The sequence below is a fragment of the Lichenostomus cassidix genome, chromosome 24 (assembly GCF_008360975.1).
Source record: "Lichenostomus cassidix isolate B80296 chromosome 24, HeHo_3.0, whole genome shotgun sequence".
NCBI lineage: Eukaryota > Metazoa > Chordata > Aves > Passeriformes > Meliphagidae > Lichenostomus > Lichenostomus cassidix.
This window is the reverse complement of record NC_139504.1, coordinates 4,806,424-4,834,409: the sequence shown is the minus strand read 5'-3', so window position 1 is coordinate 4,834,409 and position 27,986 is coordinate 4,806,424. Positions and strand designations below refer to the sequence as shown.

Here is a 27,986-nt window from a genome sequence, read left to right as displayed (position 1 = left end):
ATCCCTGAACAAAGAGCTGGCTGCTGATGTAACATTTAAAGAGAAATCACTTTTCCTCAGCCCCAGCTGGATAAAAATCCACTGGCAGATGGGGCTTGAGCCAACCCCCATTTTTTTCCCTTCACCCCCTCCTTATCACTGCAGCAAGTGAGGTGTTTTCACTGGGACTTACAGAGTTATGGCTGTTATTAAGTTGGAATATCTTTATAGACTTCTCCACTTAGAATATACAGGCGTGTTTACACACACAGCCCTTTTGCTTTAATTTAGTCCTCTCCTTCCCTGCCACCCCCATCAAGTGACTTCTAATAAATGACCGAATAAATGCATTCAGATAGTGCTGTAATGGAGAAAAATTCAGTGTCTAATGAAGAGATTGTTCCTACCCCGGGACTGTAAAGATGAATGATGGTGGCTGTGGTTTGAAAACTCCTTTTAGTTTAAAATATTACTCCTTCATAAGGAAAAAAAGAAAGCACAAAGGGGAAAAAAAAACCCAACCAACCCAATTCTGTGTAGTTTTTACCAGTCAGAAGCTGCTTGCACACAGAAACTGTCGCAGCCAAAATTGCTTCATATATCATAGCCCAGCACCAGGCAGATAATGCCAAAGCCAGTTCTGATCAGGGAGTGATTATTGCTCCATGCTCCGAGCGCTGATGTGCAGACAACTGACTGCAGCTTGATTTCCTTCAACTGGATTGATCTTTCCAGGCTGAAATTAAGAATGTGATCACCCTGATGAGGTGCCGACCTGGAGGAAAATTCCTAAAAGAAGTCAGTCCTTCCCCTCTCACACTTGAATTTTCTGTTTGCAACGGGATTGTCTCTTTTCTGTAGCTCTGCGTGCTTAAAGGGGGAAAAAAAGAGGCTTTTTGTCTTCCTGACCTGTTACTGACAGACATCAAATTATCTCAAAATCATCTTGGACCTGATGGAAATCTGTGGTCAGAGCAGTTACCAGATTGCAGAAATAGGAAGCAGAACAGAGGGAATTGTGATGAGATCATTTAGTTTGGTGTCATTTTGCTCTCCCCCAGCTCATCCAACGTGATCCTGGAGCACCCACACTTTCCCAGGCATGAGTGTGTTTGCTGATCCCACAGAACATCCCTTCTCCCAGTATTTTTGGCCATGCGGAGTTTCAAAACAGGGACATTTCCCACTGGTACAGCACCAGCCAGCCAGGATCTGCAGTGACAATCACAGCACAAACAGTGATGAGAGTAACAATTCTGTCCACTCCAAGGGCTGTGGCCACCTCTCCTCCTTATTTATTTTGGAGCCTCAGAAAGGACACAAAGTTGGGTGAACCCCAGCCTTGCCCATGTTTTGGCAATTCCCCTGTGCTTGTTTTTAACATTTCCCTGCTGCAGAACAAACCCCAAGCTGGGAAAGGCATCCAGCGGCCAAAGGATCACAGAGGAGAAAGCAAATAACACAACAAGAAAAGCCATGCACTGATGAATCCCCTGCTGCTAAGACAACAACAAGTCAAACTTCCACCTTCCATGGCTAAAGCAGCACATTAAAATTAATTGAATGAGCCTCAACTTCCATGAAAAGGATGTTCTGTGTCTGTTCATCTGAATCCTTGCTTCCCTCCGAGATGTTTTTTGTGTCATTAATCCAAATTTAGGCTGTAAATTCTCCTTGTTGTAAAGCACAGTGAGCCACAGACCCAGGATCTGCCACAGTTTGTTATTGAGTTTGTAATATGCAATTGTGGCAATGATTATAATATCAGCAACTGGATTTCATCTGTCCCCACACATTGAAACAGGCGAGCTGAAATGAGCAGTGACAGGAAAATGGTCTTGTTTGCACATAAATCCTCTAATAACTAGCAATTTCAGAGAGAGAAAAGTAGGAGAAAAGAGAAGTTGAAGGACAAAGAACTCACATTTTAAATCCCACATTGAAGTTAAGTCTTAAAAACCATATCATTAAGGCTTTCAACATGCCTTGAAGAGTGGCAAAAGCAACCAAAAAGGGTTAATTCTCCCCCTAAATCTCTCATCCAGCGACCACTATTTGCATGCCTTTTAAGGCAGCCAGGAAATTACATTAATTTCTCTAATGTGTGCAGTGCCATAAGTTCTTTTTTTAATTACAATGATCAAAATATTGCTTAAAATTAAAGGCAGCTGCATTTGTTTCTGACGGATATCATAATTGCAATTGTAAATTGGGAAATGTAATGTTTCCTGGTGCTGCTGTGAGTAATGGCTCTGAAATCATTACAGATAGGTAGATATAAATAAACCAGGAGATCTGTGAAAATAGAGCAAAAGCAAGCTAAAAGGGTAATTAGCTGAGCGAATGGGAACAGAGGAATCCGGTATTCAAACAAAAAAAAAAATCTAAATATTCCAAGGAGCTCTGTGACTGTATTCATAACATGTTGGGAAAGAAAAATCCAAAAAGGAAGAAAAAAAAAAAGGAAAAAAAAAACCCAAAGAAAAAGAATGAATTTGAGTTCTGAAGGGTTTTTTTGCTGTCTTTATAAATTCCTCCCCGTGAGTGAGAAAGCCACAGAGCCTGAATCCTTTGGGTCTGTCCTACCCTTGGGCTTGACTGGGAGCAATGCTCACATTTTTGTGCTGATCCCTGCTTTTCCCTGAGGATCAGCAGGTGGAAAAGTGGATGCTCCTTGGGCTCTGTCACTACTGCTGATGAAAAGCCAAGTCACATCTTTAAAGCAGCTCAGGGGAGGATCAGCTGCCTCTTTTTGGGGAATGTGAAGCCATTTTTGGGCTCTTTGCCCCAAGGCCATCCCAACCCAGGATGCTGCTGCCCTCTGGGAGAGGGCTGGAGCTGTGGAAGAGCTGAAAATACTCGGGAAAAATCCCTGGAGCATGCAGCAAAGTGGAGCTGAACCTTTTTTGTGTGCCTAACAGCCCTTCCAGAGCAGGAGCCAGTTCAGGATGGGTGTAAATCCAGAGCAATGCGCTGTCCGTCAGTTTCGGGTTTTTAAGGAAAAGAAAAATGAAGTTTTCTGGAGTTTCCCCGGGCAGCTGGGAAATGGCCAGCTCAGCAGCCACATTTATCAGCAGGCCGTGAGATATAACAAGCAATCACACTCCAGCTGGTTTCCCATCAATAAGCAGGGATGGAATATTAGTAACAATTCCGTGGGATTCGGAAGGCAAACACTGAGGAAATAAAATAAAAAGAGCAGTTGCAAATGGGGGAACTCAGCCTGGGTTATTCCCTGCTCTGCTAAACTCCCTTCTCCAACAGCTCCAGGTGGTGCTGCCATGCTGGGAATGGTGGATTGGACAGATGGGGTGGGAGGAGAGGAACAGATGGGAAAAGGGGAGCAGTCAACAGCTGTACAAACCCCTGGAACATCCCCAGGTGGGAGGAATCTCCTGCTGGACCAGCTGACCATGGCACTGGAATTGTTCCTAGCACAGGCAGGACACAGACATCCAACACTGGCTTGAGGATACTTCCTGGAGATAAAATCAGAGGCACAGGAAAGAGAAAAAGAAATTAAAAAATAAAAATGAATTGTGATAATAAAAAAAAGATGCAGAGCTCTGGTGCTCTGGGAGAGTTTGAACTTGGCTTTCAGTGTTGTGCCCACAGAATTTGCAAGCACAAGTGGAGCTGAAATCATGGAACATCTGCTGAAGGAATACATGTTCTTGCATGTGTGAGAAGGCACTTTGAGCTTAATTGGAGCTAAACCAAGCACCAGAATTTGACTATCCAGGCAAAATTCTGAGAAAAGCCAGTCCATCCTGTAAAATTACCAAGAAATCCTTTCCCTCTGCTCTGGGCAAGAGCAGAAGCCTGGAGATTTCTCAGGCTTCATTAAAGATGTGGGGATCATTATTTTCCTTCTTCAGCTCGCAGAATCACCTCCTGAAAGGATCTTTTGGCAGCCAGAAAGGAACCTAACGAGGACAGTGACCGATGGGAGAGCCTTTGTGGGTTCTATAAACACTATTGATTTTCACATTCACAGAGAAATGAATTGGATGCCAATTGTGTATGAACTGAGCCCCTGTCTGCTGTGCTGTGAGAACAGATCTGCCAAACACTGGGTGCCCTCGAGGGAAAAAAAAGGTTGGGGAGGGAGGGAGCAGAGATGTGGGATTGGAAAGGTTGTCTCCAGTTCAGTCCCCTGCTATTGTCAGCCTGAGCCTAGGAAAGGCCATTTCCCAGCTAATCAGGCTGCTGTTTAAATCCATGAGGAAATGGATTTAAACTCCATGATCAGCGTGGTGTTGACATACCTGGTTCCAGACTCAGAATTCCTACCTAGAGGGGACCAGAAGAGAGAGAAAATGGTGGCTACTGAGTGAATAAAGTGAAAATGGGCACCTCTCTGCTCCACAGCACTTCCCACTTGCACAAATCCAGCCGGATATTTATACCCTCACGCCTGACAGATGACAAAATAGACAAGCAGGCATCATCTCTGTGCCAGTCACAGCGAGCTCACCCTTCCAGGGCTTCAAATCTACTGCTCCAGACATCCCTGCCCCTCTGGGAGCTGCGGGGATGTGGAGGGCGCAGGGAATGACAGGATGCTGTGACCCCAGAGCCGTGACAAATGACACAACCCCGTGCCACAGAGCTCAGCCTGCTGCTCCAACCCATCATCACCATGACAGAGAAGAGCTCAGAGCCTGGAGATGGGGCTGGTTTAATCTTCTGCAGGGCTGTAAGCACTCGGAACCCTGTGTCTAACATCACTCAGCGTGACTGCTTAATTACAGTAATTAGGGAGCGTGCTAGGAACCTGTGCAGTGTGACAAGGAGGGACTGCACTCAGGGAATGCATTCTCTGTGGATCAGGTCCGTTTGGAAGTGATCCTGCCCATCCCTTCCAGCTCCTGGGTTCTGATCTGGGATTTGGGAGCCCTGTTTGATGAGGAGCTCAAGGCAGGGCATGTGCAGCTTCTCATTCCTCCTTCCCCACCATTCCCAGCTCTCCAAAATCAGTGAAAGATCACTTCTGGCTGCTCTGTAGGGGAAGAGCAGGTGCTGGTTAATCAGAGAGGTGTCCCTGGGAGGGGAGGAGATGACATCAGCACCCTGAGGGGTGTGGAAGTGCTCAGGGAGTGCAGGTGGGACTGCTTAGCTGGATGAACCTTCCTCCAGCCTGGCAAAGGGCACGTGGAGAACTGGCACACACCATTGCTGGCACCCCAAAGGCATGGCCAGGAAGACCTGTCTAGCCCATGGCACTCAGAGGGAGAGGTTGGACACCTCAAAGAAAGTGTAAGGTCCCTCTGGAGAAGACCTCACTCCTATTTCAGCCACCTGAGTGCATTGCCTTAGCTCAGGCAGCACAAATCCTCACTGTGCTGTGCTGGGTGTGACTTCCAGAGCTCAGGGCAGCTCTGCACCAGCCGTGGATCTGCATCTCCTGAGGTACAAACCTTTCCCACAGCACCAAGCCCATCCTGCTCCACCTCGGCTCAGCCTGCCTCGAGTGTGTTCCCTCGGCTGCTCCGCTCTGCTCGTCACACCTGATGTCCCCTGAGCTGTGACAAACCACATTTCACACCAGCAGTGCTGACCTTTCCAGCCCTCCCGAGGTTCAGAGCCACCTCCCCTGCCTGCTGTGACACTCCTGCAGTGGCACACACGGCTTTGGTCACACTTGGAGCGTGGCCAAGGCAGACACGGATTAGGAACTGTCCCCAGCCAGGACAGAAATAATCCTGACCCCACAACACTGCACCGAGGAGGAACCCAGGCTCTGACTTAATGAACCGTAAATTCCAGCTTAATGAGTTTTATGCTGAGGAGAATAATTAATGTAATTAGTACTGATATGAAAATGATGGCACTCGAGCCTGGATTACGAGGGGGAGGGGTGGGAGGAAGCTTGGAGAAAGTTCATTCCGTCTATGGTGCTGTTCCCCCAGAGGAGCAGAGCTGGATGCATTCTTGGCAGCCTTTAAAACCTCACCTCCCATCTGCCATAAAGGGGAAGAAAATAGAGCATGACAGTAGAGAGCAAAAAAAAAAAAAAAAAAAAAAAAATTGAAAAGAGAGCTCAGCCTGCCCTGTTAGCAGCAGGGACATGAAATCTTCAATGCAGCCCTTTCCTGAATTTGCAGCTCCTCTGCCCCACTCTGAACATCCTCCACCCTCCATGGGGCCTAGCTTTTTGTTCTAGCAGAAAATATCTTTATAAAGGTGATTAGATGGTAAAATAACAGCTTTTCACCTTACCCTGCATAAGTATCAATTTACTTATCCCACGTAAGTGTTTTGATAGGTTTAATACATTTAGTGCAGTCCAACAGCTGTATTTTAGTTTTATACATACAAATAGATGCATAAATTTCTATATAACCATAAAGTGGCCCAGCAGGAAGTTTCCCATTCTGAGTGTGGCACTGATCAGGCATTCAGCACTGGAGAAAGAGACCAAAAAACTCAGTGCTGACCCTGACAGCCACGAGGAAATAAAAAAAGAGCTGGAATGGATGTGTTTCCCAGCACCTTTTACCTGGGCAAGATGTCTCTGATGCCACACTGGCTGTTTGTGTGATTTTTAGCCGAGATGGACCACATTTAGATGGGCATTGGTGGAAGTCTCTGTGCTAATGTGTTAAAAACTGCCATGCAGGAGGTAAATCCAAACTCTTTTCCCCTTTCTGGGAAGTAAATGCAGTCCTGGGGGAGATGCCAGGAGTACAGGGAGGTTCCAGGAATACAGGATAAACTCGTCTTTGTGCAGACTGAGGATATCCCTGTGGGATATCCTGGCCCTGAGGAGAATTGTGCCTCTCCTTGGTATTTCTGAGGAACAGCCCAGAGGAACACTGGAGTTCTCAGCAGAATTGTGCCATGGCTGTGTCAGCTTCTCTCCCCCAACCCAACAAACCCTTCCCACTAATGAGCAGCTCTGCCTGCTGCTGGGAGGTCAGACCCTTTTACCCTCCCTCCATGACCACCCATCCCATCCCATCCCTCTGCCATTTTCCACCCCAAATCCATAGCTCAATTGTTCCAAAAGACCTTTATCCCCAGGCAGAGGCTCTACCCTCGTGCAGTGCAGCTTTGTTGTTCAGAAATATCCTGGGGGTTTTTCATTCTCAGCGCTAAAAATTCCCCAGTGGTTTATTGATCGATTGTGTCTGATAGGGAAGCTCTGGAGGGAGTTGTGATTGTTCAGCTGGATTGGGCTCAGACCCTTTTCCCCCAGGAGTGCAGAGTCAATGCCTCTGGAAGCAGGACTGAGTGCCTGCACAGGGAAATCAGGCCACCGGCAGGAGAAGTGGGCTGGAGAGGAGGAGGAACTCCCCTTTTCTTTCCCTAAATAGCTGCTGGCCCCAGGAATGGCTGTTTGTGGCTGGTTCTGTGCCACCCACGTGCAGGGGAAGGCTGGGAGGAGGATTCCCAAATAAATGAAGTAAGCTGGCATCTCTGCAGCACCATAATTGCTCTGGGGGCAGAGCTGTGGCTGGAATGTGCAGCAGAGAAAGCCTTGGAGGTCACTGAACACTCTTCCTTGCTTACCTTTGAGTCCTGTGTCCCCTGTGCTGCAGACAGGGAGGGATGCAACAGGAAAAGTGGGTTATTCCAGTCCTGAGGAACCTCTGGAACAGGCAGAACCTCCTGGGAGAGGGCAGGAGTGTGTATGGGGACATTTTGAGGGGTGAAGTGGAAGGGATGAGGGATGTGGAGGACAAGAAGCCAGCCCTGGGAGCGAGGCAGACATCAAACACCCCACACAAGTCCCACAGGCAGGACAGAAGTTGCTGTAACTCTTCAGCTCACTTTTATTTAAGTTCTGTGATCAGTCTTTTCCATCTGCAAGAGCTCTGGTCTCAGTGCCACCAACACATGGGACAGAAACCGTGACATTTCACCCTGGTAACAGGAAGAACAGCTTCATCTTAGAGGTCTTTTCAACCTAAAGGACTCTCTATCCTATAACACCAGTTCCTCCCATGCTTTTCCAGCCCACTGGATCCCACTCCACCAGTTTCCAGTTGAACTTGTTCAGCAATCTACACCCAACAGCACTGCTGGGTGGCTCAGCCTCCAGAGCAGGGACCTTTGAAAGTCGTTTGGCACCATGTCAGCAGGAGAACACCTCCCTTGGCCCTGATTCCAGCACCTGCAAGGTCCCCCCAGGCATGGGCAGCCTCAGCATGGAGCACAGTGAGGATTGAGCCTGTGGCAGCAGGTGCAGGGAGGTTTGGGAAGAGCCATGGGGCAATTGCTGTGAGACCGTAGGGAAAGGGAGGGAGGAGTGAGAACCCTGAATCAGAACCATTTCCAGGCACGGATTTGTGAAACCAAAAAATTTCTTACTTCAGGGTTTTTCTTCAGGGTTTCCCCCTTTTCCTAGGGTGCAAAGGAATTTGGTAGTGTGTGGTGAATCCCTCTTGCCTTTTTTTTTTTTTTTTGAGATCAACCCAGCTCTTAAGGAGAGGCAAAGAGAACCGAGACATTCCTAGACTAAATACATGTGCTGGCATAAGTCAAACTACAGCTTGGATCTGAGGCTTCTCCTGCCTTTTACCTTTTTAAGGAGGATTGAAACCTTTTTGCTTTGCTGCAAGCCCAGCAAAACCCTTTGTGGCAGACTTCTGTGGGCAGCTCAGATCCAAAGCTGCACAAGGCAAGCAGAGTTTCTCTGTAATGCTGCAGTTTGTGTCCCTGCCTTCCCCTTCCTCATCAAAGGATCGTCGTCCCAGACATGGGCAGCAGAGAAAACCACCTGCAAAATGTTCTCTGCCTCCTCTGGCAAGCAACCATTTTGTCTGGCTTCTTTCCTCGTGTGTCTGAGGACCTGAACATATTCCACTTCTCATTGAAATTCCTGGATCTGTCTGAAACTGCACCAGGTGAAGGCTCCAAATCAAACCACAGTACAGGCAGCACTCTGCTATTCCAGGCATGCAGGTAGGGAAGTTTGGGATGCATTTTTGCTTGCTTTTCCTTCGTGGTCACTGGTTGATTCCAGGACATCAGAGACCCGTGGGTTTTCCAGCACCTCCTCACCTTTCCAAACAGAGGGAGCAAAGGCAGATTTGGCAGATTTGGGGTGAATGTGGTGGATGTGCCTTCAGTTCCAAGCACAGCCAGTCTCCAGCTCTGTGGTAACCAGGAAGTACCCAAGGTGTGTTGAGGAGAAAACCAGAGAGAGAAAAATGCATTGTCTGAGTCAAGACATGGAGCACCAGAGTCCATCGGTGTGAGGAAATGCCCAGCTGGATCCTCTGGAGACTGGCAGAGGAAATGTGAATCCAAACGATTCCAGAAAGGTTTGCATCACTCAGGACTAACAGGAGGGGATTGAAAAGTTGTGTGGAGTGCTCTAAGGCTGTGTCCTGATGACACTCCCCTGCTCCTTTGGGAATGACAGGGCTCCATGCACCAGCACGTGGCAAAGCTGCTGCTGCTCACGTCAGCTTGGCCAAAAAATGCATCCAAAATGCCCCTTCATCCTCTCCTCAGCCAGCCAAGCGCCCCCAGGTCACTCAGCTGATGCACCCACCTGTCATTGAGCAGGAGACCACCTCCCAGCAGGAAAACACCTCTCCAGGTCCAGCAATTCCCCCCACAAACCTTGTCCTTGTGAGCAGCCACCGTCCTGTTTCAAGCACAGAGTGGCAGCGAGCACTGGGGAAGGGGTGGGGAGAGCTGGGGGTGTTTTTTGCCATTCAGGGCCCTGGAGGATCCATGCAGGTTGTGTCATCCCTCACAGGGCTGTGCTGCCTGAATAACCAGAGTTTAAACTCCTCTCCCACATCCAGATGTGTTTGCCAGCCTGCAGGGAATCCATGAGGCAGAGTGACACAGATGTTCTGCTCTGGGGAGCAGGAGGGACAGGCAGGGTGAGGCTTGAGGCAATCGGGACACAGCAGGGGAACAACCAGAGATCCAGAAACACAAAAATAGCCAGCAGTCTGGGTGGCACAGCAGGAGCTGGGTGGGACATCCATGGGGTCACAGCTCCTCTCACAGGGGGTTTCACCTGCTGGGAGTTTCATTTCTCACCTGTACCAGCAGCACTGACAGGTTTTTGTGCCTGGGCAGCAGGACCGTGGTGTGGTTCCCACCTCTCCATCCCGCACACCCTGAGCTCAAGCATCCTCAGGTTTTCCAGAGGGATTTTAGTGTCTGCAGAGTGCCAAATTCCTAGCCTGAGCCAAAGGAAAGGAAATGCCCTCTGGCCACAAAGCTTTATCCCCTTGTTCAGAACCATCCCAGCCATCACCTCTTCCATGCCATGGGTGAAACAGTTGGGAGTTACCCCTCAAACCAAGCTCTGAGGCAGGATGTTCATTCCTCGTCCTCCTCTTCCTCTTCTTTGCTTTTATATACATTGAAGTGTATATCGATATTTATTTGTTTTTTTCCTCTAATACAAGTGAACACAAATGTGATGTGGAGATAAATTCCCTTCTCTAAAACACTTTGTGGTCACGGGAATGTACACGTTTGGATTTACACACCCACACACATTCCAATATCAAAAAACGGTGTAGTCCCAAAACTAAGATGCTTTTATAAAAGTTAAAAGGCCAGATTCCTCTATTGGCTTTTATCCTTCATTAAGAGCAAGGAGATTACCTGAAATCATGATTTATTCTTCATATTCTGCCTGAGTTAATTTTAAAATTCCAATCAACAGATGCAAGGAAGAGAGAGGGGGAAAAGCTCGTGGGGAGCCACGTAGGGCTTTGAAAGGAAAATTAGAGAGAATGTTTTCCTTTATAATTATTTTCTCCTTTGGGTTTTAGGTTATCAGACCTGTTATTTAAAGGATGCTTCCTCCAAATGTGTTGACTCCAAAATATGTCCTTTTTAAAAGAGTCAACCCAAGAGATTGGGAGTGGGAGCAGGAAGGGAAAAGGACAGAAACAAACCGCCTAAACCAAGTCCTGATCTCTATTTTTGGGTTGTGTTTGAGCATCTTTCATTATAAGCATCTTATGATTTGGTTCAGCAATCTTGGCTGTTTAGCTCTTCACAACAGGGATTCGCTATCCCCACTTCCAAGGGGGAAAAAGAGCAGGGAGGAAAGAAATAAATAAAAAGCCACAGCCTCAGATTTAAGCACTGGCTGTGCTGTAAAACCTCACACAAGCTGGAGCAGGGGCTGTGAAAAATCCACTCCCTGCTGCTCTGGTGTTGAGTGCAGGGATGGACACAGGGGAAAACCTACAGACACTGGACAGGGTTGGGCACATCCCGTCCACCACGGGGCAGCTGTCACCCACAGACACATGCACACACAGAGCCAGGAGGAGAAAAGAAAGATGCAGGGGCTGGAGGAGACATGGGTGAAGGCAGAGTGTTCCCTTGAGCATGAGCAAGCCAGGCAGACACTTGGAACTAATCATGGCAATCGCACCCGGATTTAAAAACCAATCAATAAAATGAGCAGTGGCAAAGGGGAGGGGGAGCTGAAAGGCCTTGGTTGTTGAGCGACAGGAGAAGTGAAAACCATGAGTTTCTTCCTTTTTTTTTTTTTTTTTTTTTTCTGCCGTGTTGACACTTTAAACATACTGTTCCTTAGGACAGATGTAAGGAGCCCGGGAGCCGGGAGGTGGGCAGCAGAAGGAGATGTCGGAATGGTGAGGATAAAGATCTTGTGGGAGGTCTGACAAGGGGGCATAGACATGAGGGATCTTCTCCAGATATCGATCTTCATGTGAGTAACAGCGGGTCAGGTAATCACTCGCATTCGATATCTCTGAGTGACACTTTCCAAAGTTCTGCAAGTAGAGACAAAAGTCAACGGGTGAAAAACTCCGGGATCACCGGCCAGAAAACACACTCACAGCTCTTCAGTTCCTTGCTGAGACACACAGAGAGCAAGCAGGATGGAATATTAAACAGTGTACCAAGCTCGCTGCTTCGGGAAAATGGAAACCCAGGTGATAAATCCTCACGCTGCAAAGTTTTTGTCTCACATCCTGAAATACCCAGATCTTTGATGAATATGTATGGATCGGGCATGGTTTGTCCCTTTTCTGCAAATACTCTGCTCTCTGGACAAAACAAGCAGCCAGCCAAGGAAGGGCAGTTTATTTTCATGCTTTCTAACCCTTTCCACGCCCGAGTTTTGGAAAAGCAGTGCTTGAAGGCATCATTAATCTAAACCAGGCTCGTGCTCTCCCATCTAAAGGGCACATGTGTCCAACGGGGCACTTGGGATGCAGAACAAGGTTCCTGTGCCTGATGTTTACAGGGGAGACAGGAGTGCTCAGCTTTACCTGTGTGAGCTCCCCGGGAAGCCTTGGGGCTGCTTTTGTGAGTCAGATCAACTCCAGGGAGCATCGAACCACTTTCAAACTGCTGCTCTGTTGATCTCCTGATTTTCCCTCTGCCTGGTATGTGAGGATGCTTTGCTCTCCTGGGGTTGAGGAGCATCTTTGAGGGCTGTGGCTCCCCAGACGGTGGCAGTAGATGGGAAGGATTCCTCCCTGCTCCTGGACCTTTTCCTGCTCTGGAAACCCTGCAGGATGACCCAAGCAGGAGTTTAAATCCAACCCACGCTCATGGGTGCTCACCAGGAGATAATTTGTTCTCCAAGAGGGAGCAAACGGCGCTGGAAAACACTTTGATGCCTGTGGTTGGAATGGGGGCTGTCAGAAGCAAGCAACTTGCCCTTGAGTCCTTCCTTGTTCCCTTTCAAAATCCCAGGAACAGTCAGCTTAGTGGAAAGGACAAGGGTTTGACCCTCAGGAGAAAATGCCTGAAGGAACAGAACAATCCACTCAGCTCCTCTGCTGCCAGCTCCTGGATGAATATTTCACCAGGAAGCTTAAAAAAAAAATCCTATAGAAAACAAGGTGTTGACAATAATTTATTGATGGCTCAGACCGCTGGGAGAGGCACAAAGGCAATTTTGGGAACAGCCTTGCTGAGCCCAGTGAGGGCTGCTAGAGGGTGGAAAGTTTGCCTGTGACAGGAAAACAGCAGCAATGCTGAGGCCAGCTCTCCTTTTCATTTCCCTTCCACTGGCAAAACTGTTTATCCTACAGGTTGAGCTTTTAAAAATCAGAAGTGGAGTTGTTGTATTGATATCCTAAATTTGGGTGGGCCATTCCCAAGGTTTTGTCCACTTTAGCCTTTTGATTCCAAGTGAAAATGTGGACAAGTGCAGCATTAGAGCTCTTGAGGCTCCCAAGCCAGGGGCCATGAAAAAGCTTCACTAACTCAACCTTAAACAGGTATTTGCTGTTCTTCTGATGGCCCAGCTGATAAACAGAGATAAAAAAGGGCTCAGAGATAGGGAGAATGGGATGTGCAAAGCCTTCTCCCTGTACAATCTGCTCTCAAGAGCTCTCTCTCACAACAGAACCACTTTCCACACCTGCAAGAGGGAAAAATGTATTTAGCCATGCTCTCCTCTGGCTTTGTAGAGATCATTAATTTTCTGGGTAAAGCTAGCCTGAAAGGGAAGTTGTCTTAATTATAGAAATTTAGTAAGACAAAGCAGGCAAGGGGATTTCTTGTAATTTGTTATCAATTAAATAGGAGGGGAGGTTTGTGTGCTTTTTGAGCCTGAAACAGAAAAGCAGAGGACTGGGTACTGCTGTGTGCAGGTTGGTGGACAGAGAGATCTCCCAGGAAAGAGATTCTCAGTTAGCAGATGTGGAAGTCGAGCTGGGTGTGATCAGGTGACAGCAAAAGGGGCTGTAAGACATTATTTTATGGCTGTGACAATATCCTGGGTCACTAAAGCATTTTTCTCCCTGCTTATCTCCCAGTTAATGTGGCCACAAGACAGGAGCCCATGAAGCATTGCCAGAAACACTGAGTGCACTTCTGTCAGCACTTCTGTTTGCCCAGGTGAGTGCAAACAAATCCTTTTATTTTCTTGCTGGGCCAGGTTTTGTTTTCACTCCTCCCAGTGGGGCCAGAGCAGGAGAGTACCTGGGCCAAAGGAAGAGACTTCCCTGTCTCCTTTCACCTCTCCTCAGCACCTGAACCAGGAATTGCTCTGCTCCTGCTTCCTTCCCTGAACTCATTTCTAAGTGGCAAAAGGGAGGAGAACAAAACCAGCCTGGTGGTTTTTAACATATTTAGCAGCCGGTGCCCTTTGACTTCCTTCCCCAGTCCCACTGTGACTTTTCCCCAATCTAATTTATCTTTAACGAAGTTTGAAATTAAATTAGGGATAATGAACTAATTAAATTGAACTGGCACACGATTCTACCACCTTCCCCCACCTGACTTCTCCCACTTGCCTTTGTCTCCAGCATGACTCCATGCAGTTCTTCATTATCTGGGTTACATCCTCCCCTCTCAGTTTTATTTCCAAGAGCTTGATTAAAGGGGATGTCAGCAATCTATCCATTTCAGACAGCCTGGCAGATTACCTTTAAACAGGCTTTATTTGATTGAATTAGGGAGCTTTCATTCCTGCCATGACTTACTCTCAACCCTTCTCCATCCCTCTACCCCTGATTCCATATTTTCTTCTATTTGCAGAGCATTTCTTTGGGTAAAAGGAGGTGTGCAGCAGCTGACCATGTCCTGTACTTTTAATCATCTTGGAATAATGAGTTCTCACTGGTCTGAAAGTGAAAAACTACTTCTCAGTGACCTGAGGATTTCTCTGCTACGGTTTTTGGGAAACCTGAAGGCTTTTACGTGTGCGAGTTGGACAGGTAATGGTTTTCTCTGCTTGGCCGAGCTCATGGCAAACACATTTTTGCACTTATGGAATGTGTTAACCTCTGTTTTCCTGGCTGGGAAATGCCCCTGCTGCTCAAAACTTGCCAAAATTTGGGCTTTTGAATTTTGGGAGACACCACAGGCTGATGGCCAGGAAGAAGCAGCTCTGTTGAGTGACAGCCACACAAAGCTGCTGTCACACTGTGGACCAGCCAGTGCAGAGGGTGTGGGTGTTGGGAGACAAAAAATACACTGGGAACCAAAAAAAGGAGCATTTCCTCATGGTGTTGGGTGCCTCACATCCTCTCCTCCCTGGCTCTGAGCTCAGGGTATTCAATCTGTTTTATCACCTTCCAAGTATGGCCATGATTTTCGGTATCTCTGGGCATGTTCCTGCTCTGTTTGGTGCTTTATCTCTGAAGGAATTCTTGAATAAGCCCTGTCCTGAGTAAATAACAAATATTGATGTGTGATGAGCAGGAAACAGTGGTCCTGAGCTTGAACTTGTGTGAGGACAAAACTGAGGGACAGAGACTCACCCTGGGTTCAGGAAATAAAAAGATTGAGCTGGAATTCCCAAAATACAGAGCAAGGACCTATGATGAGGGATGCATTCAGACACATGCAAGTATTAATTATGCAGAAAACTTGCTCAGAATGTTGCATTCCTTCTCACAGCATGCTTTTGTCCTCCCCTGCTGCCTCTGGTACGTACCTGGTCTGTGTTCCTACAGCACCTCACACCATCAGTCATCCCAAACATTTCCCTCCTCGCTGTTTCTCTCCCAAATGCTCCTCTCCACCCTTTTGCAGCTAGGGCAGGGTTGTTATCCTCATTTACAACTCATAAGGAGCCACCTCTTTGCTTTACTTCTGCAATTTGGAAATGGGAATCTGAGCCCTGGTCACTGATTTGTTGTGTTCTTGATCCAAGTCTGGTGGTTTCCAGCTTTTCTTGCTGCAACAGGAGCAAGAAATTCCCAAGCGAAAACCGAGAGCCGGAGTGTGGGGAGGTGAAGGGGGAGGAAATAATTAAAAAAGCATCAAAAAAAATTAAATTGCCCTGATCTGTGGTGTGTCTTAGCAGGGAGATTACACCTTCAAAGCGCCATATGACTGGCTTTATTTTTACTTCAGAGAGCCTGGGAGGATTTCCAAATTTGGATTTGGAGGATTACTGTCCTTTTGCTGACAATAAAATTCCCCACCCTGGGGAGGACAAGGCGAGACCTCCCAAGATGGATTAGGGAGCTCTTGCCTTGTTTGGAACAGTGGGAGCAGCCCAAGAATCTGTTGGGAATGGGAGGTGAAGACACGAGGCAGAGCAGCTGGATTCAACCCCACCTTCCTCAGGGCTGGAACTCTCATCCAAGAGAGGATGCAGGAGGCTGGAAGCACCAGGGAGCTGCCCAGCCCCTCTGTCCAGAGCCAAACAGCCCCCCAGGAGCACATGGGGAAAAGGAAAAACCAAACCAATCCAAAACTTACTGTCCACTCTCGCTCGTTACGTCTACGAAGACCTTGATCCTCATTCTGGGAGCAGGAGTGGGTGAGACACCGCAAGAGAGAGAGGTTATGGATCTGCTCAGATCTGTCCCCAGGGCTGCTGCAGACACTCACTCACCTAGGAGGGCTTTTGCTACAGCGAGGGAACTACAGGGCTGCTTCCAGCATGGGAAAACCAGGGAGCACAGGGATGGAGGCAAACTGGAGCAGCTCCCTGCACAGCCAGGGCTGTGTGCTGCACCCTCACCCACCTGCCAGCACGGAGTTCCTGATCTCAGGGAGACACTGAATGGCAATGTGCAGGGAGGCTTGATAAAAACGCCATTTTCCTCCTGCTTATCCTCCTTTCCATCCTTCCTTCCCAATGTCCTTTCTCTTCTCCAAGCCATCCCTCTCCATCCCCAAGCTGCTGCTTCTCTTGAGCCTCCTCTGATCTACCATGGGTGACCTGGGAGGGATTCAGGGACCTGCAAAGCACCTCCTCTCTCCATTTGCTGCCTGCCTTTTCTCCTCACCCTTCCCTTCCTTTCAGCCCACAGCCCCTTCCTGCTGTTGAAAAGGCAGCAGAAGAAAGGGGAAGGAGCAGGGCAGAACCTGGAGCCACAAATTCAGGAATACACAGGAGTGAGGGAGAGCTGGAGCCAAGGTTAGGGATTTCCTTGTGGCATTTTCCAGTGGCATTTCCTTGGCCAAAAACTCTTGGCATCATCCAGCAGAGGTGGGAAAGGTGTCTCCCCTTCAGGGACCTGGTGGCTTTAATAACTGAGAAAAAGGTGGGATTTTGGGGCAAAGGAGTGTAGGAAGAGCTGAAGTCACCCCTTTTCACCAAAAAAACAACATTCAAAGGGTCACTGGAAATGATCCAGAAAAACCAACTGAGTTCTAACCACTTCCTGCCACAGAATCTGAGCTTGAAAGAGTTTGGTGACACTTGAAAAAGTCAGGAGAACACAGATCAGTCTGTACCTAGTTTTGAGAAGGAGAACACCAAGGAAAATAAAGTCTCCCTCTCTCCCAAGCATCCAAACTTGCCACCTGCACCAACTTCATGCCATGCCAGCCCTGTTACTGCCACATCCACAGTCTCTTATCTTCTCTGCCTGTCTCTTATCCATGGAGTCTTTCAGCTGCAGGAACCTTTAGGTGTTCCCATATTCTCTCACATCCTCTCCCACCTTGTTCTTTCACACATGCACATATGCTCCATCTTATCTAGAGTTACTTCCACATGCACACAAGCTCTTCTTTTTTTAATTTTCCTTTCAATCAGCCCCTTTCCCTTTCCCTCCCCTCCTCGCCCTGGCTTGGAAAAACCCTCTTAGCATCCCTGACTTCTGATTCTGCACCGAAACCCCCTGAACCAGAGCAGGAACTTCAAACCCACCTGGAGTGGGGGGCCAAACCCCTGCTCTGACACGAAGCCATGACCCCTCTCCCCTTCTCCCACATGCCTGGCTGCAGGAAGCAAAGGAAAACACAGCGAAAAGAGCATGCAGAGAGGCAAGGCAAGGCAAAAGCATTCCTGGCAGCACCCCCAAAAACCAGGACAGCAGAGAGAGAGAGACAGCAGGCAGGGAGGGACAGACAGGACGCAGAGGGATTGCTCCACAGGGGAGGGAGGGATTCGGGGTGAGGACAGCAGTGACTTTGAGGAGTGCATGAGGAAGGCAGAGTGCCATGTGTACCTTGAGGCCAGAACTGAGGGGAAAGGGCCTAGAGTGACATGCGCTAGCGTAAGTTGGGCTGGATGGTTGCATACTCGACTAGGTCTCCGCCAGCATGGATGGAGGTCCGAGGGCTGGGTGACGCGGCCAGAGCGGACGTGTCCAGCTCTGCATACTGGACATCACAGTCCTTGTTGCCAGGGTTCTGGAGAGAAGAGAGCAGCAAGGCGGTGGGGGGACACGAGGGAGAGTCGTGGGGAGGTGGGAGTGAGTGAGGACAGAGGGTCCGTGCAGATGGTGAGGGGTGAGACAGGACACGGGGCGTGTGAGGGGTGGGGGAGAAAGAAGAAAAGGGTGAGGAGGGAGGGGAGGAGGAAGAAAAAACAGTTAAAAAGAGGGAGGTAGGGAGGTGATGAAAAATCAGTCAGGTAAAATTCCAAATCAAAGCAAAAGTCCCAAAGGCGCTGCTCCCCCGAATGTAGAGCTGAGTGACTCAGCCCCGGCTGGCAGCACTCCCAGCCACTGCCCCTTTCACTGGGGCTGCTCCCAGCAGCTCTGATCTTCCACTGAACCCCTCTGGGCTCAGCATTCTCCTTGGCTGGGGCTGGATCAGTGAATTCAAACCTTATCATGCATCTGGGCTCTCTGTTTTGACCCAAGAATTTGGGGTGCATTGCAAACTCAGGTTTGGGGACATAAGTGAAAATCATTGGCTTGAAACTTGGATTTTGGGACGGACATCCCCAAAGGGAAAGTCTTTAAAGCCAAAGCTCCAAGGACATGGCCGCAGGGGGATGACACTGCTTGGCCATCACTGCTGTTTTGCCCCAGGGTGGAGCCTGTGGAGATCTGAAGTGCCACGTTTAACACGAGGCTTGGCTGCACAGCTTGGCACTGCAGATTAACTCTGCAGCACCACTTTGTCATTGTAACGTGGTCTAAGAAATGCTAAAAGCACCCTCCTTTGGCATGGAAATATTTATGGGTATTCCTTCACTAAGCAGGCTTATCAGCAAGAACTGCATGAATGGAAATATTATCCAATTTGTCTGATCATTCCTACCCAGGCATCTTTCATGCAAATAAGAATGGGAGAAGCCTGGAAGGCAGGATAGCCCAGAGAGCTCGCGGCTCAGTGGGGAATATGGATCACCAGGAGGAGCCTTGGTGCCAACAACCACGGTGTGAGTGGGATCCTGGCTTTTTGCCCTGTGGAATTTCTTTAATCCTCACTTTTGGGGCTGCTTTCAATGCCAGCATTAGCCAGGCATCTGCTGAGCCTCTCTGAGAGGGAAGATTTGTCTCTTCCAAACAAAACACATTTCCTGTCTCTCTTTCCCCTTTCCAAAATGGCTGCATGGCAAGGCAATGAGGCAAAAGGTGTTTAATTTGAAACTGTTTCTCTCCTCTTTGTTTGGAAGTGTCCTCAGCCACCTACCAGCTGTGGCTGAGCCGTTTTTAGAAGTTTATAGCCCTGTAATGAGCTGGTTGAGTGCCTGTTGCTGGAAGGGCTTGTTCAGTCGGTGATAATCTCTGCCTGCTGCGCTGCCCTGTGCCAGGGTTTGGCTCCCTGATTCTGCCCCTCAGCCACAGGGAAGAGGGAATGATGGGGAACGGGGCTGCAGCAGCATTCCCAGCGCTCAGCAAAGCTGGAAGCTGGAGGAGCAGAGGGCTGGAGGTCACCTCTGGCCTGCCCTTGGTGGCCAGATGGCAGCGGCGAGTTGCTGGCGTGAAAGCTGCGCTTCCTTTGGTGTCTCTGCTTCGTGTCTGGACTCAGAGTTTGGACATTTAGGAAAATTAGCAATGCCAAATCCAGTCTCAAACTCAAACCTAGGCCCTGCAGAGCTCTTTCCCCCTGAATTTTGTGTCTCAGTACCTCCTCTACTCCTGGAGAAAGGCAGATTCAGTCTCACCTCCCCATTCCTATCCTGTCTACTTTGCCTCACTCCTCTCCTGCTTCCTTCCCACAGGAGGTGTTTTCTCCATGGATTTCCCCTGCTTTCTCCATGGATTTTCCCTGCCTTCTCCATGGATTTCCCCTGCTTTCTCCTGCTCCTTGCTGCTTGTTGGGAGCAGAATTTATTACAATATCAATAATGCTCCTTGTATACAAGGCCCAGCAGTGCCTCACGCAAGCGCTCGGTGTAAATCATCACCATCGGCACCCTGGTAATTGCCCTGCAAACCCAGAGGAATTATTTTCTGCTGTCTGCAGCAATGAAACTTCCCCTTCTACCTGTGCAAATAGGCCCTGCTGACACGGACACTAATCACAGCTCTGCTCCCACACGCACTCGGGCTCCACCTCTCTCGCTCCTGCTGCCTCTCACACGCACTCGGAGCACCCAGCTGGCACCTGAGCAGTGGCAGAGCACACCTGCCTTCACCCACACACCTGAGACACACTCTGCATCCCCTTCTGCTTTGATATCCTCACATAAACCAGTGCTGTTACCCCAAAATTGCTCAGAGACTGCAGGCAGCCTCCCCACCCTACACCCACTCCTGCAGTGTCCACACCGCTGGCCTTGGGCATTTTGGGGCTGAAAGCTCTGTGTTGGATTTCCCACAGCCTGCAACACCTCAAAATACATCTCCATTCATAGCTCTGCTCCCTGCTGCAGGTATCCTGACCCTGCAGACATGTCCCAGCCTCTCCCCTTGTCCTGGTCCCCTGCCAGCACACGTCCACACACACCTCCCTGCACACCCTCTCTGCAGGTTCCTCCTCCACCTGCCTCTTTTATTTTCTCCTGGCACCCCTCCCATCCCCCCCTCCCTCGCTCTTTGCCATCTCTAATCACTCTCTGACTCCCATTCTAGTGCTGTGAAATCGTCAACCCCAGGCAGTGGCTTTCATGCTGCCTTGTGATAAATCTGGTTTATCCCAAATTACGAGGTTTTGCACAATTCATTTAAAGCTGAATGCACCCGCCCCATTTTCCTGCAGAATCCGCTCCCTTCCACTCTCATCTTCTTCACTCTCCTCCCGAGCCAAATCTCCAGATGAAGTACAAGCAGAACAAGAATATCCTGCCTTTCTGCTGTGCCTTTGCCTCTCAAGGATCCCAGAACCACAGATACCCCGGAGCAGCCTCCTGCATCTGCATTTTGAGCATGGTGGGAGCAGGGCTGCACCAAAGGGAGGTTGGCAGAGACCAGGGATGTGCTTCCCTCCTCATCCTCCAGCTCTCAGGTGGAGATTTGGGCACGTCTTGCTCCATCCCATGGGATGGGGTTACTGGGGCTGAGCTGAGAGTGGTTTTGGTAACCACCACCATCCCTGCTGCTGTTCCCTGGAGGTTTCCATCCCTCAGAAGCCCACTGTGACACAAGAAGGAGGCTTCTGCAGTGCTGTAAGAGTGAAAAAAGTGATGCAGGTCACTTTTTTCCCTGCAGGGAGGAAGGCAAAGCTCATTTCTTTGCAAAGCATGGCCAGACAACACCACTCACCCCTGGCCTGGCTGTGGCTGCACGTCCTGCCTGTGTGATCTGGGCAGAATCCAGCAAAATCAGCACTCCTTGGCAGCCAAGGACACCCTTCTAGCCCTTGCCAGTCCCAAAGTGGAACAGCCTGCTGCCTGCCCAAAGGATGCAGAGGTTTAGCAAGGAATGGCAGCAAGCTCCATCCTGCTCCTGGGGCTCAGAGCCAGAGCACGGTGCAGGTACATGATGGGTGAGCCTGGCACTGCTCCAGAGGCTGCCAGCCAGGCTGACCAGGGTCAGAGCTCATCCACAGCTGTGCCAGGCCTGTGCCAGGAGCTGTGGCAGCAGCTGGAGTCCCCCAGACACCACGTCCTTGCTGCAAAGCCAGTTCTTCGTGGGCCAAATGAAACGAGAGCTGCACAGTCAGTCACCTCCTGGCTGAATCCACGGGTGAGGAGCAGCCAGTGCCAGGCGTGGGACATGGAAATGCATCTTCTCAGGCCAGGATTGAGAGCAGCAAACTCTGTTCCCATGGTTACGGAGCAGCAACCCATCAGGCCCCATCTCACATCACTAACTCTGCCACTTAATTAACTGACTGCTCGTTATTTCCCAAAATGAGCTCCTCCATCCTCCTGCTAGCCTGAAATTCAGCTTTCAGATGCTTTTCAAGCAGTTGTCTCACGCTAACATCCTGTGTTCCATTTAAAACTCAGCAAGGATCAGAAAGAGCTGGGGAGCAGCCCCAGGCCTGAGGGAGGGCTCCAGGGGGAAGTTTTCCTTCAGGGATGAAGTAAATAGGATCACATCCACCCAGCTCAGCACACAACTGTGTGCTTTTGATTTCCAACGCCCTCGGCATCTGTCTGGCTGCAGACTTGTGCCAGCTAAAGGTCACTGGGCCCTGTCCTTCCATTATCTGCACAGGAACACACATTGCAGGGTCACACCGGGATGAACTGGGCTGTAATTAGTGGTGTTCACGAAATATTACTCCAGCCTGGGTTGATATTTATCCCCCTTTGTCAAACCAGGGAGTTCACAGTGCTGAAGCACCAGGTGATGTGTAGTGCTCTGAACTCCTCAGGAGGAGGAGTCTGGGAGAGACCTGAAGGATTGACGTTGGGATTTCTTGTCTCCTATGGATAGAGGGGGGAAGCAGTGCAATGCCATGGGGTGAGGAAGGGAAAGGATATTGCCCAAGGCCTGGGAGGAGGGTGGTTTTCTGTTTTCTCATCAAAACAAGACTCTAATCTTACCTGTTTTCCGTTCCCTATGCCTTTGCCTGTAACATCTCCTCCTCCAGCCTCACTCCTTGCAAACCAGCCTTTCCCATGTGACTGCCAGCATCTCCTCCTGACCCTTAATCTCTCCCTGCTGCTGCTGCCTCACATTAACATCTCCCCATCTGAGGCTGAGCAAATCCACACACCAAAAAAAAAAAACAGGTTTAAAGAATTGTTGTCAAGTGAGAGTCAAACGCTGGCACGCTCTGCCCTGCAGATAATTGCTTTGTGGAGCTCTCACTGCTGCTTCCTTCAGCTGCAAACTCTAACAGGGGCTCCTTGCAGGGGATGAGGACTGGCCCGGGTGGGGTGGGTAAAGGATTTGGGGTGAGCAGGGGGTTTTACTGAGGGATAACCCATAAAGGCACCTGTGGGAAGCTGAATTAGGGTCAGTGGTGGGCTGAGATCAGAGTGTGGAGGTTGCCTTCCTCCAGGACAGGATAATCCTGGGCTGTGGATGGTGGGGATCTTTGTTTTTTAGGGTGGGAGGTGCTGTGTGCAAGGTGAGGCTGGGGTGAGGTGCCAGGCAGCAGCACTGTCACCCCTTTGTCACCCTTTTGTCCTTACCAGTTTGTCACTGTAGGGAGAGGGCTCAGGGGCTGCCATGTCGTAGTAGGGAGTCTGCAAAGGGAACTTCTGGATCTCCTCCTCGTGTTTCATGTTGTCCAAGTGAACAACCTGCAGGAGAGGGGAGAGAAGAGGAGTGAGAAGAGCAAGGATTGTCCTCTGGCACAGCTTGGGGCAACCTCTGCTTCAGGTGACACCACAAGGGAACACCAACTCCTTCAGGATTCAACATCCACAAGAGGGATGGAGTAAAATCCAAATTATAGTTTTCAATTGGTGCCAAACTCTGGGAATTGTGGGGGGACAGGTCATAGAGGAGTCATAGAGTCATAGAATCATAGAATCATAGAATCATAGAACCACAGAATCACAGAATCATAGAATCGCAGAATCATAGAATCATAGAACCATAGAATCACAGAATCATAGAATGGCTTGGGTTAGAAGGAACCTTAAAGATAATTTAGTTCCAACCTCCCACTAGATGAACTTGCTCAGAGCCTCATCCAACCTAGCCTTGAAAAATCCTCACTTTCTGCCCCTCAATCTCAGCCATGGACTTCTTTGCTTTTGCAACCCCCGTTTTCCAAAATTCAGGCCCTCTGGACACTTCTTTGAATCAGTTTCCCTTGCCAGAGGCAGGGATTTGCAGGTTTTTACCTGGATGTCTTCCGGAGTCAGGTGGCTTTTCATGTCCTGTTTCCTCTTTGGTGGAGGGGCAGGTTTATGGGATGGAGGCAGATCAATCCTGCAGGGAAAGAAGAGGCTGCTGAGCAGAAAGCAGGAGAAAAAGTCCTGCTGCTTTGATGTGTCCAAGGATTTGATTGTGTTTGTCACCAAGCTGCCAATACAATCATATAGATTATCCTCAGGAACTCCCTCCTGCCCTTTGTCTCACCCCAATTAGCATTGTTAATGGAAATAAACTCCCTCCTAGCATTCTGTCCCCATTCCAGGCAAATCCCCATGTCGGATTGCAGATCCCGAGGGTGCAGCTGGATGGATACCTGCTTGGGAATGGCTCCAGATCATCCCATGGGAGGTTTGCTGTGTGGCTGTGAGGTACTAGCAAGTGATAACGAGGTAATGCCAGCCCCAGTCTGGCTGTTCTGGGATGCCAGCCCTGCCAGGGGCTTCCCAGTTGGAATCTGAATCCTCCTCATGGACATGCTCTGCCAGGCAGGGACATTTATCCCTGACCCTCACCACGGATCAGCTTTTACCCCAGAGCACAGGGATTGGCAGCCACGATAATCCCAGCCTAGAGACTGTCTCTGCACATTCTGTTCACATGCACAGATGTGTCTAATCCTTTTACAAAACTTATTAAAACTCTGATCCACTAATTAGCTGGCTCCCCCCTCCCTTCTCTCCACCAGATCTGAGGGAGATGGGCTCCTTCCCTGGGATTCCAGCGTGGGACCGGAATGTGCTGGTGGCAGGGAGGGGAAAGCAGGTCCCCGAGGCTCTGTAAAACATTGACTCCGTGGCTCTGCAGGAAAGAAATGCTATTACCTTCGGGATCAGCCTCCACAAAGGAGGCAGCACCTCTGCAGAGCAGGGCACGGCTGTGTTTCTATTCTCAGCTAAAGTGGCTCTTCCCCGAGCCTGGTGGAGAGCCATTGTGGGAAGTGGATTGTCAGAATGCATCTCGATCACAGGGCCGCTGCTGTTGATGCAATTTCACCTTGTGGTGCTATTTTTTGTTGTTGTTTGTGTGCCTTTCTGCCTCTGCTGCCTCTCCCCCCCGCTCCTCTCCCCTGCCTCTGCCGCTATCCTCCAGTGCCCTCTCTCAAATGGGATTAAATGGAGCACAAAATGTGCCCAAGGTGTGACAACAATGAGGTGGGGGGTGGGCAGCACAAAAGCAACCTCTGGGCTTTCCGTGCCTCCCTGCGAGGTGGGGAGGAAGGGAGGAGGTGAAGAGCTGGTGACAAGATAGAGCTGTTCAGCAGAGCCCAGGGTGAGTGTTCCTGAAGAGGTTCCTGCTGCATCAACTCACCTCCACACCACTCAGTTCCCTGCCTGGGATCTGTGCTGCTCCGTGAGAGAAAAGCAGGTCCTGTCCCAAGAGGTGTGTGCTGTCCCTGTGGTGGTCTTTGTCCCTGCTGTTGACAGGGTTTGTGTCACCCACAGGTACAAATCTGGAATGCTGGTGGGTGTGAACTCTTCCCAAACTCTTTGGGATGCATTCACAGGAGTTCAGGGTCCATCACAGACTCTCTCTGATGGCAGATTCAGTCTCATTCAGGAGCCTGAAGCCATTGAGAAAGGAGGAGTAAGATCCTCTTCTAGCCATGGAGGTGACAGTGGCACTGAGCCTCTGCATCAGGGACAGGCCACAGCAAAGCCAGCACCTGGAGGAGCATCCCTGTGCTCCAGCTGCCCCTCCAGGCTTGTGATAAGAGCTCAGAAATAGGAGAGAGCAGGATGGGAAACACCAGGAAGCCTCAGGGAAGGGGAGCAGATCAGAGGAACGGGACAGAAACATCAGGAAAACATTTTCCTGCCAAGTTTTCCTGCTGTGCAGGCAGAGGAAGGGCCAGAGGTGCTGCTCCCATCCCCACAGCCCCTGCACCCTCCTGGGCAGTGATTGTGCTACTCACAGGTCGTTGTCGGTCTCGGTGCGATTCTTCTGCTGCCGCCTGTAGACGATGATGACGGTGATGACCACGCCGATGATGAAGACAGCAGCGATGACACCTCCCACGATGCCAATGATGCCTCCGGGGGCACTCTGAGGTAGTGGCTTGTCTGCAACACACGGGGAAACACAGGGGAGAGGGTTAGAGCACCAGGAAATGCAGTTGGAACAACCAGGGATTCCAGGAAACGCAGTGTGTACAACCAGGGATTGCAGGAGCAGAGGTGAGGATGAATTCCGAAGCTTTCCCTGTTATCCCTGTCCAGCAGCTCCAGATCCTTTTGAAAATGCACTGCTCAGAGCTCAAGAGGAACAGAAATTGTGGCTACAATTGTGTCTCCAAGAGTTAAACACTTCCTCACTCCTCCGCTCTGCAATTTCATCTCCAGGTGTTTATTCCTGGCTCTGCTTTTCTGCCTTTGTTCAGGCCTCAAAGGAAGAAGGGTTTAGGGAATAAAGGTGCTTCCAAGCATTCATGTGGACCTGCTGCTTGATACTGTTGAAGTATTTTGAAAGCCTTCTGCTGGGCTTTGTCGCAGAATCCTCACTCAATTCCTGGTGCTGCTGGAATGTTCTTGAAACGAGCTAAGGAGCAATGCTCAATTTATTGAGGTGGAACAGAGCTTTGTGCATCCCAAAGCTGTTTGAAAAAAATGATGTCCTGAGTGCAGGATTTAGGGACAGGAGGGAGATAGACCCAATCTGGCATTTCGTCCCCATGGATGGAGAGCTCTGTGACCTGGGCCAGCTCCTTGGTGACAAACAGGGACCTCATCCAAAGGAAACCCATCCCATGGGCCTGATGGGAAAGCGCTTTGAAACCTGCGATAAAAGGATTTAATTTGCTCTACCTTCCAACCTAATTAAACTTGAAAACTAGCTAATTGGTACTTTGTACTTACAACTCAGGCAGTGATGAAAGGAGGAGATAATTGGGATGGAGGAAGGAGGAGGAGGAGGAGGAAAAGATATTCAGGGGAGGGGAGCAAGACAGGGATGAGGGAACAAGGGGCTTTGTAGAACTTGTCTGTCACATCTAATTTTTGTACTTTTCTTAATGCCCTGGCTACTGGCTGCTCTTAGAGACCAGATTGGGCTGTATGGACCTTATCCTGCAACAATTATGGCTTTGGGTACCAGCATCTCCCCTAAACTACCATCCCCAAGGCGTCGGAATTAGGCTCACTTTCCGTGTGCAAAGCAATAAAACGAAATGTGTGTGGCTATAAAACATCTGCACACACTCCCAAACCACACAGGACAGCAAATACGGCAAAATAAGGACTTTTCAGGGTGAAAACTTGCATTTTACTCCCACTTCACCTCCCTGGATCGAGCAAAACCCCACGTGCCAGGTTCAATCACAAAAGGGCTGCGCTGGATCATTTCCAGGAGAGTATTCCCAGCTCTCCCCTCCCAGCCAGCCTTCCTCGCCTCTCAGATTTGCTGCTGTCATCCAGGAGTGAACTGAGGTGTGCAAACATCTCCCTGGGAACCCCCTCCCCGCCCGGGTGGATCTGGAATTGCACAAACCGCTCTGCGGCTGAGGAATTCTCCCCGGGAATTGCTCTGACACCGATGCCACATCCCTTTTCCGCACAAAGCCGCTTTTCTCCTGCCAAACGGTGACACCCCTGAGCATCCATCGGTCAGCATTCCACCCCTCCCCGCCTTCCCCTTGCTCCTTAATTAAGAGCTCCGAGCCGTGTGTCTTTGCTGGCAGGATGCTGCAGTCATCACAACTCGCAGTGGCAGCCGCTTTTCTCCCTCTTCCCTCCTCCGTGCACCTTGTAAATAATATTTCTGCCTCCAGACAGCTCTCTCAGAGCTGACAGGTCGCAATCCAAACCCCCCGGCCCGGCGTTCGGGATTGTGGGGCTGTAAAGAATGTCCCAGTCACTTTGGCTGGGGCATTTCTGTGATGGATTGGCCCCTAATGGCTCTGGGGATGGCTGGGACCGAGCAGGGAACGAGCAGAGAACATCAGCCTCCTGCTACCGCTGTAAATCAGGTGTTTGGGGGGGGAAGAGGGTGGAAGGAGAAAGAGAGAAAGGAAATAAATAAATAAAATGGATCTGCAGGAGCTCCGGTGAGGCTGGGTAATAGCAGGAAGGGGCTGAGGGAATTTGGAGAGGGGAAAATACAGCAGAAGAGGGAGAGGTAAATACAGGGCAGGGGGGAAAGACAGTCAGGGGATGAGGAGAGTGAAGGAATGAAGGAGGATTGCAGATGTTTTGGGTTATTTATGAGAGTCCCTCGTTCTTTCCAGGC

The 27,986-nt window shown here is 49.6% G+C and overlaps 1 protein-coding gene across 4 annotated transcripts in view; it reads right to left on the bottom strand.

Annotated features, from left to right (window-relative positions):
• Positions 1–7,739: 7,739 nt before the first annotated feature.
• NECTIN1 (nectin cell adhesion molecule 1) overlaps positions 7,740–27,986 on the bottom strand; it is an 89,888-nt gene continuing 69,641 nt past the window's right edge. Inside the window, exons 6-10 of one of the 4 annotated variants that reach the window (XM_085081703.1) lie at positions 25,678–25,825; positions 23,732–23,819; positions 23,072–23,182; positions 16,111–16,155; positions 7,740–11,711 (exon numbers count right to left, since the gene is read on the bottom strand). In XM_085081703.1, coding sequence (XP_084937829.1) covers positions 11,493–11,711; positions 16,111–16,155; positions 23,072–23,182; positions 23,732–23,819; positions 25,678–25,825 — 611 coding nt within the window. In that variant the 3' untranslated portion in view covers positions 7,740–11,492. Of the gene's footprint in view, positions 11,712–16,110; positions 16,156–17,813; positions 17,998–23,071; positions 23,183–23,731; positions 23,820–25,677; positions 25,826–27,986 lie in introns of all 4 variants that reach the window. The other 3 variants (XM_085081706.1, XM_085081707.1, XM_085081704.1) reach the window with 3 other exon arrangements.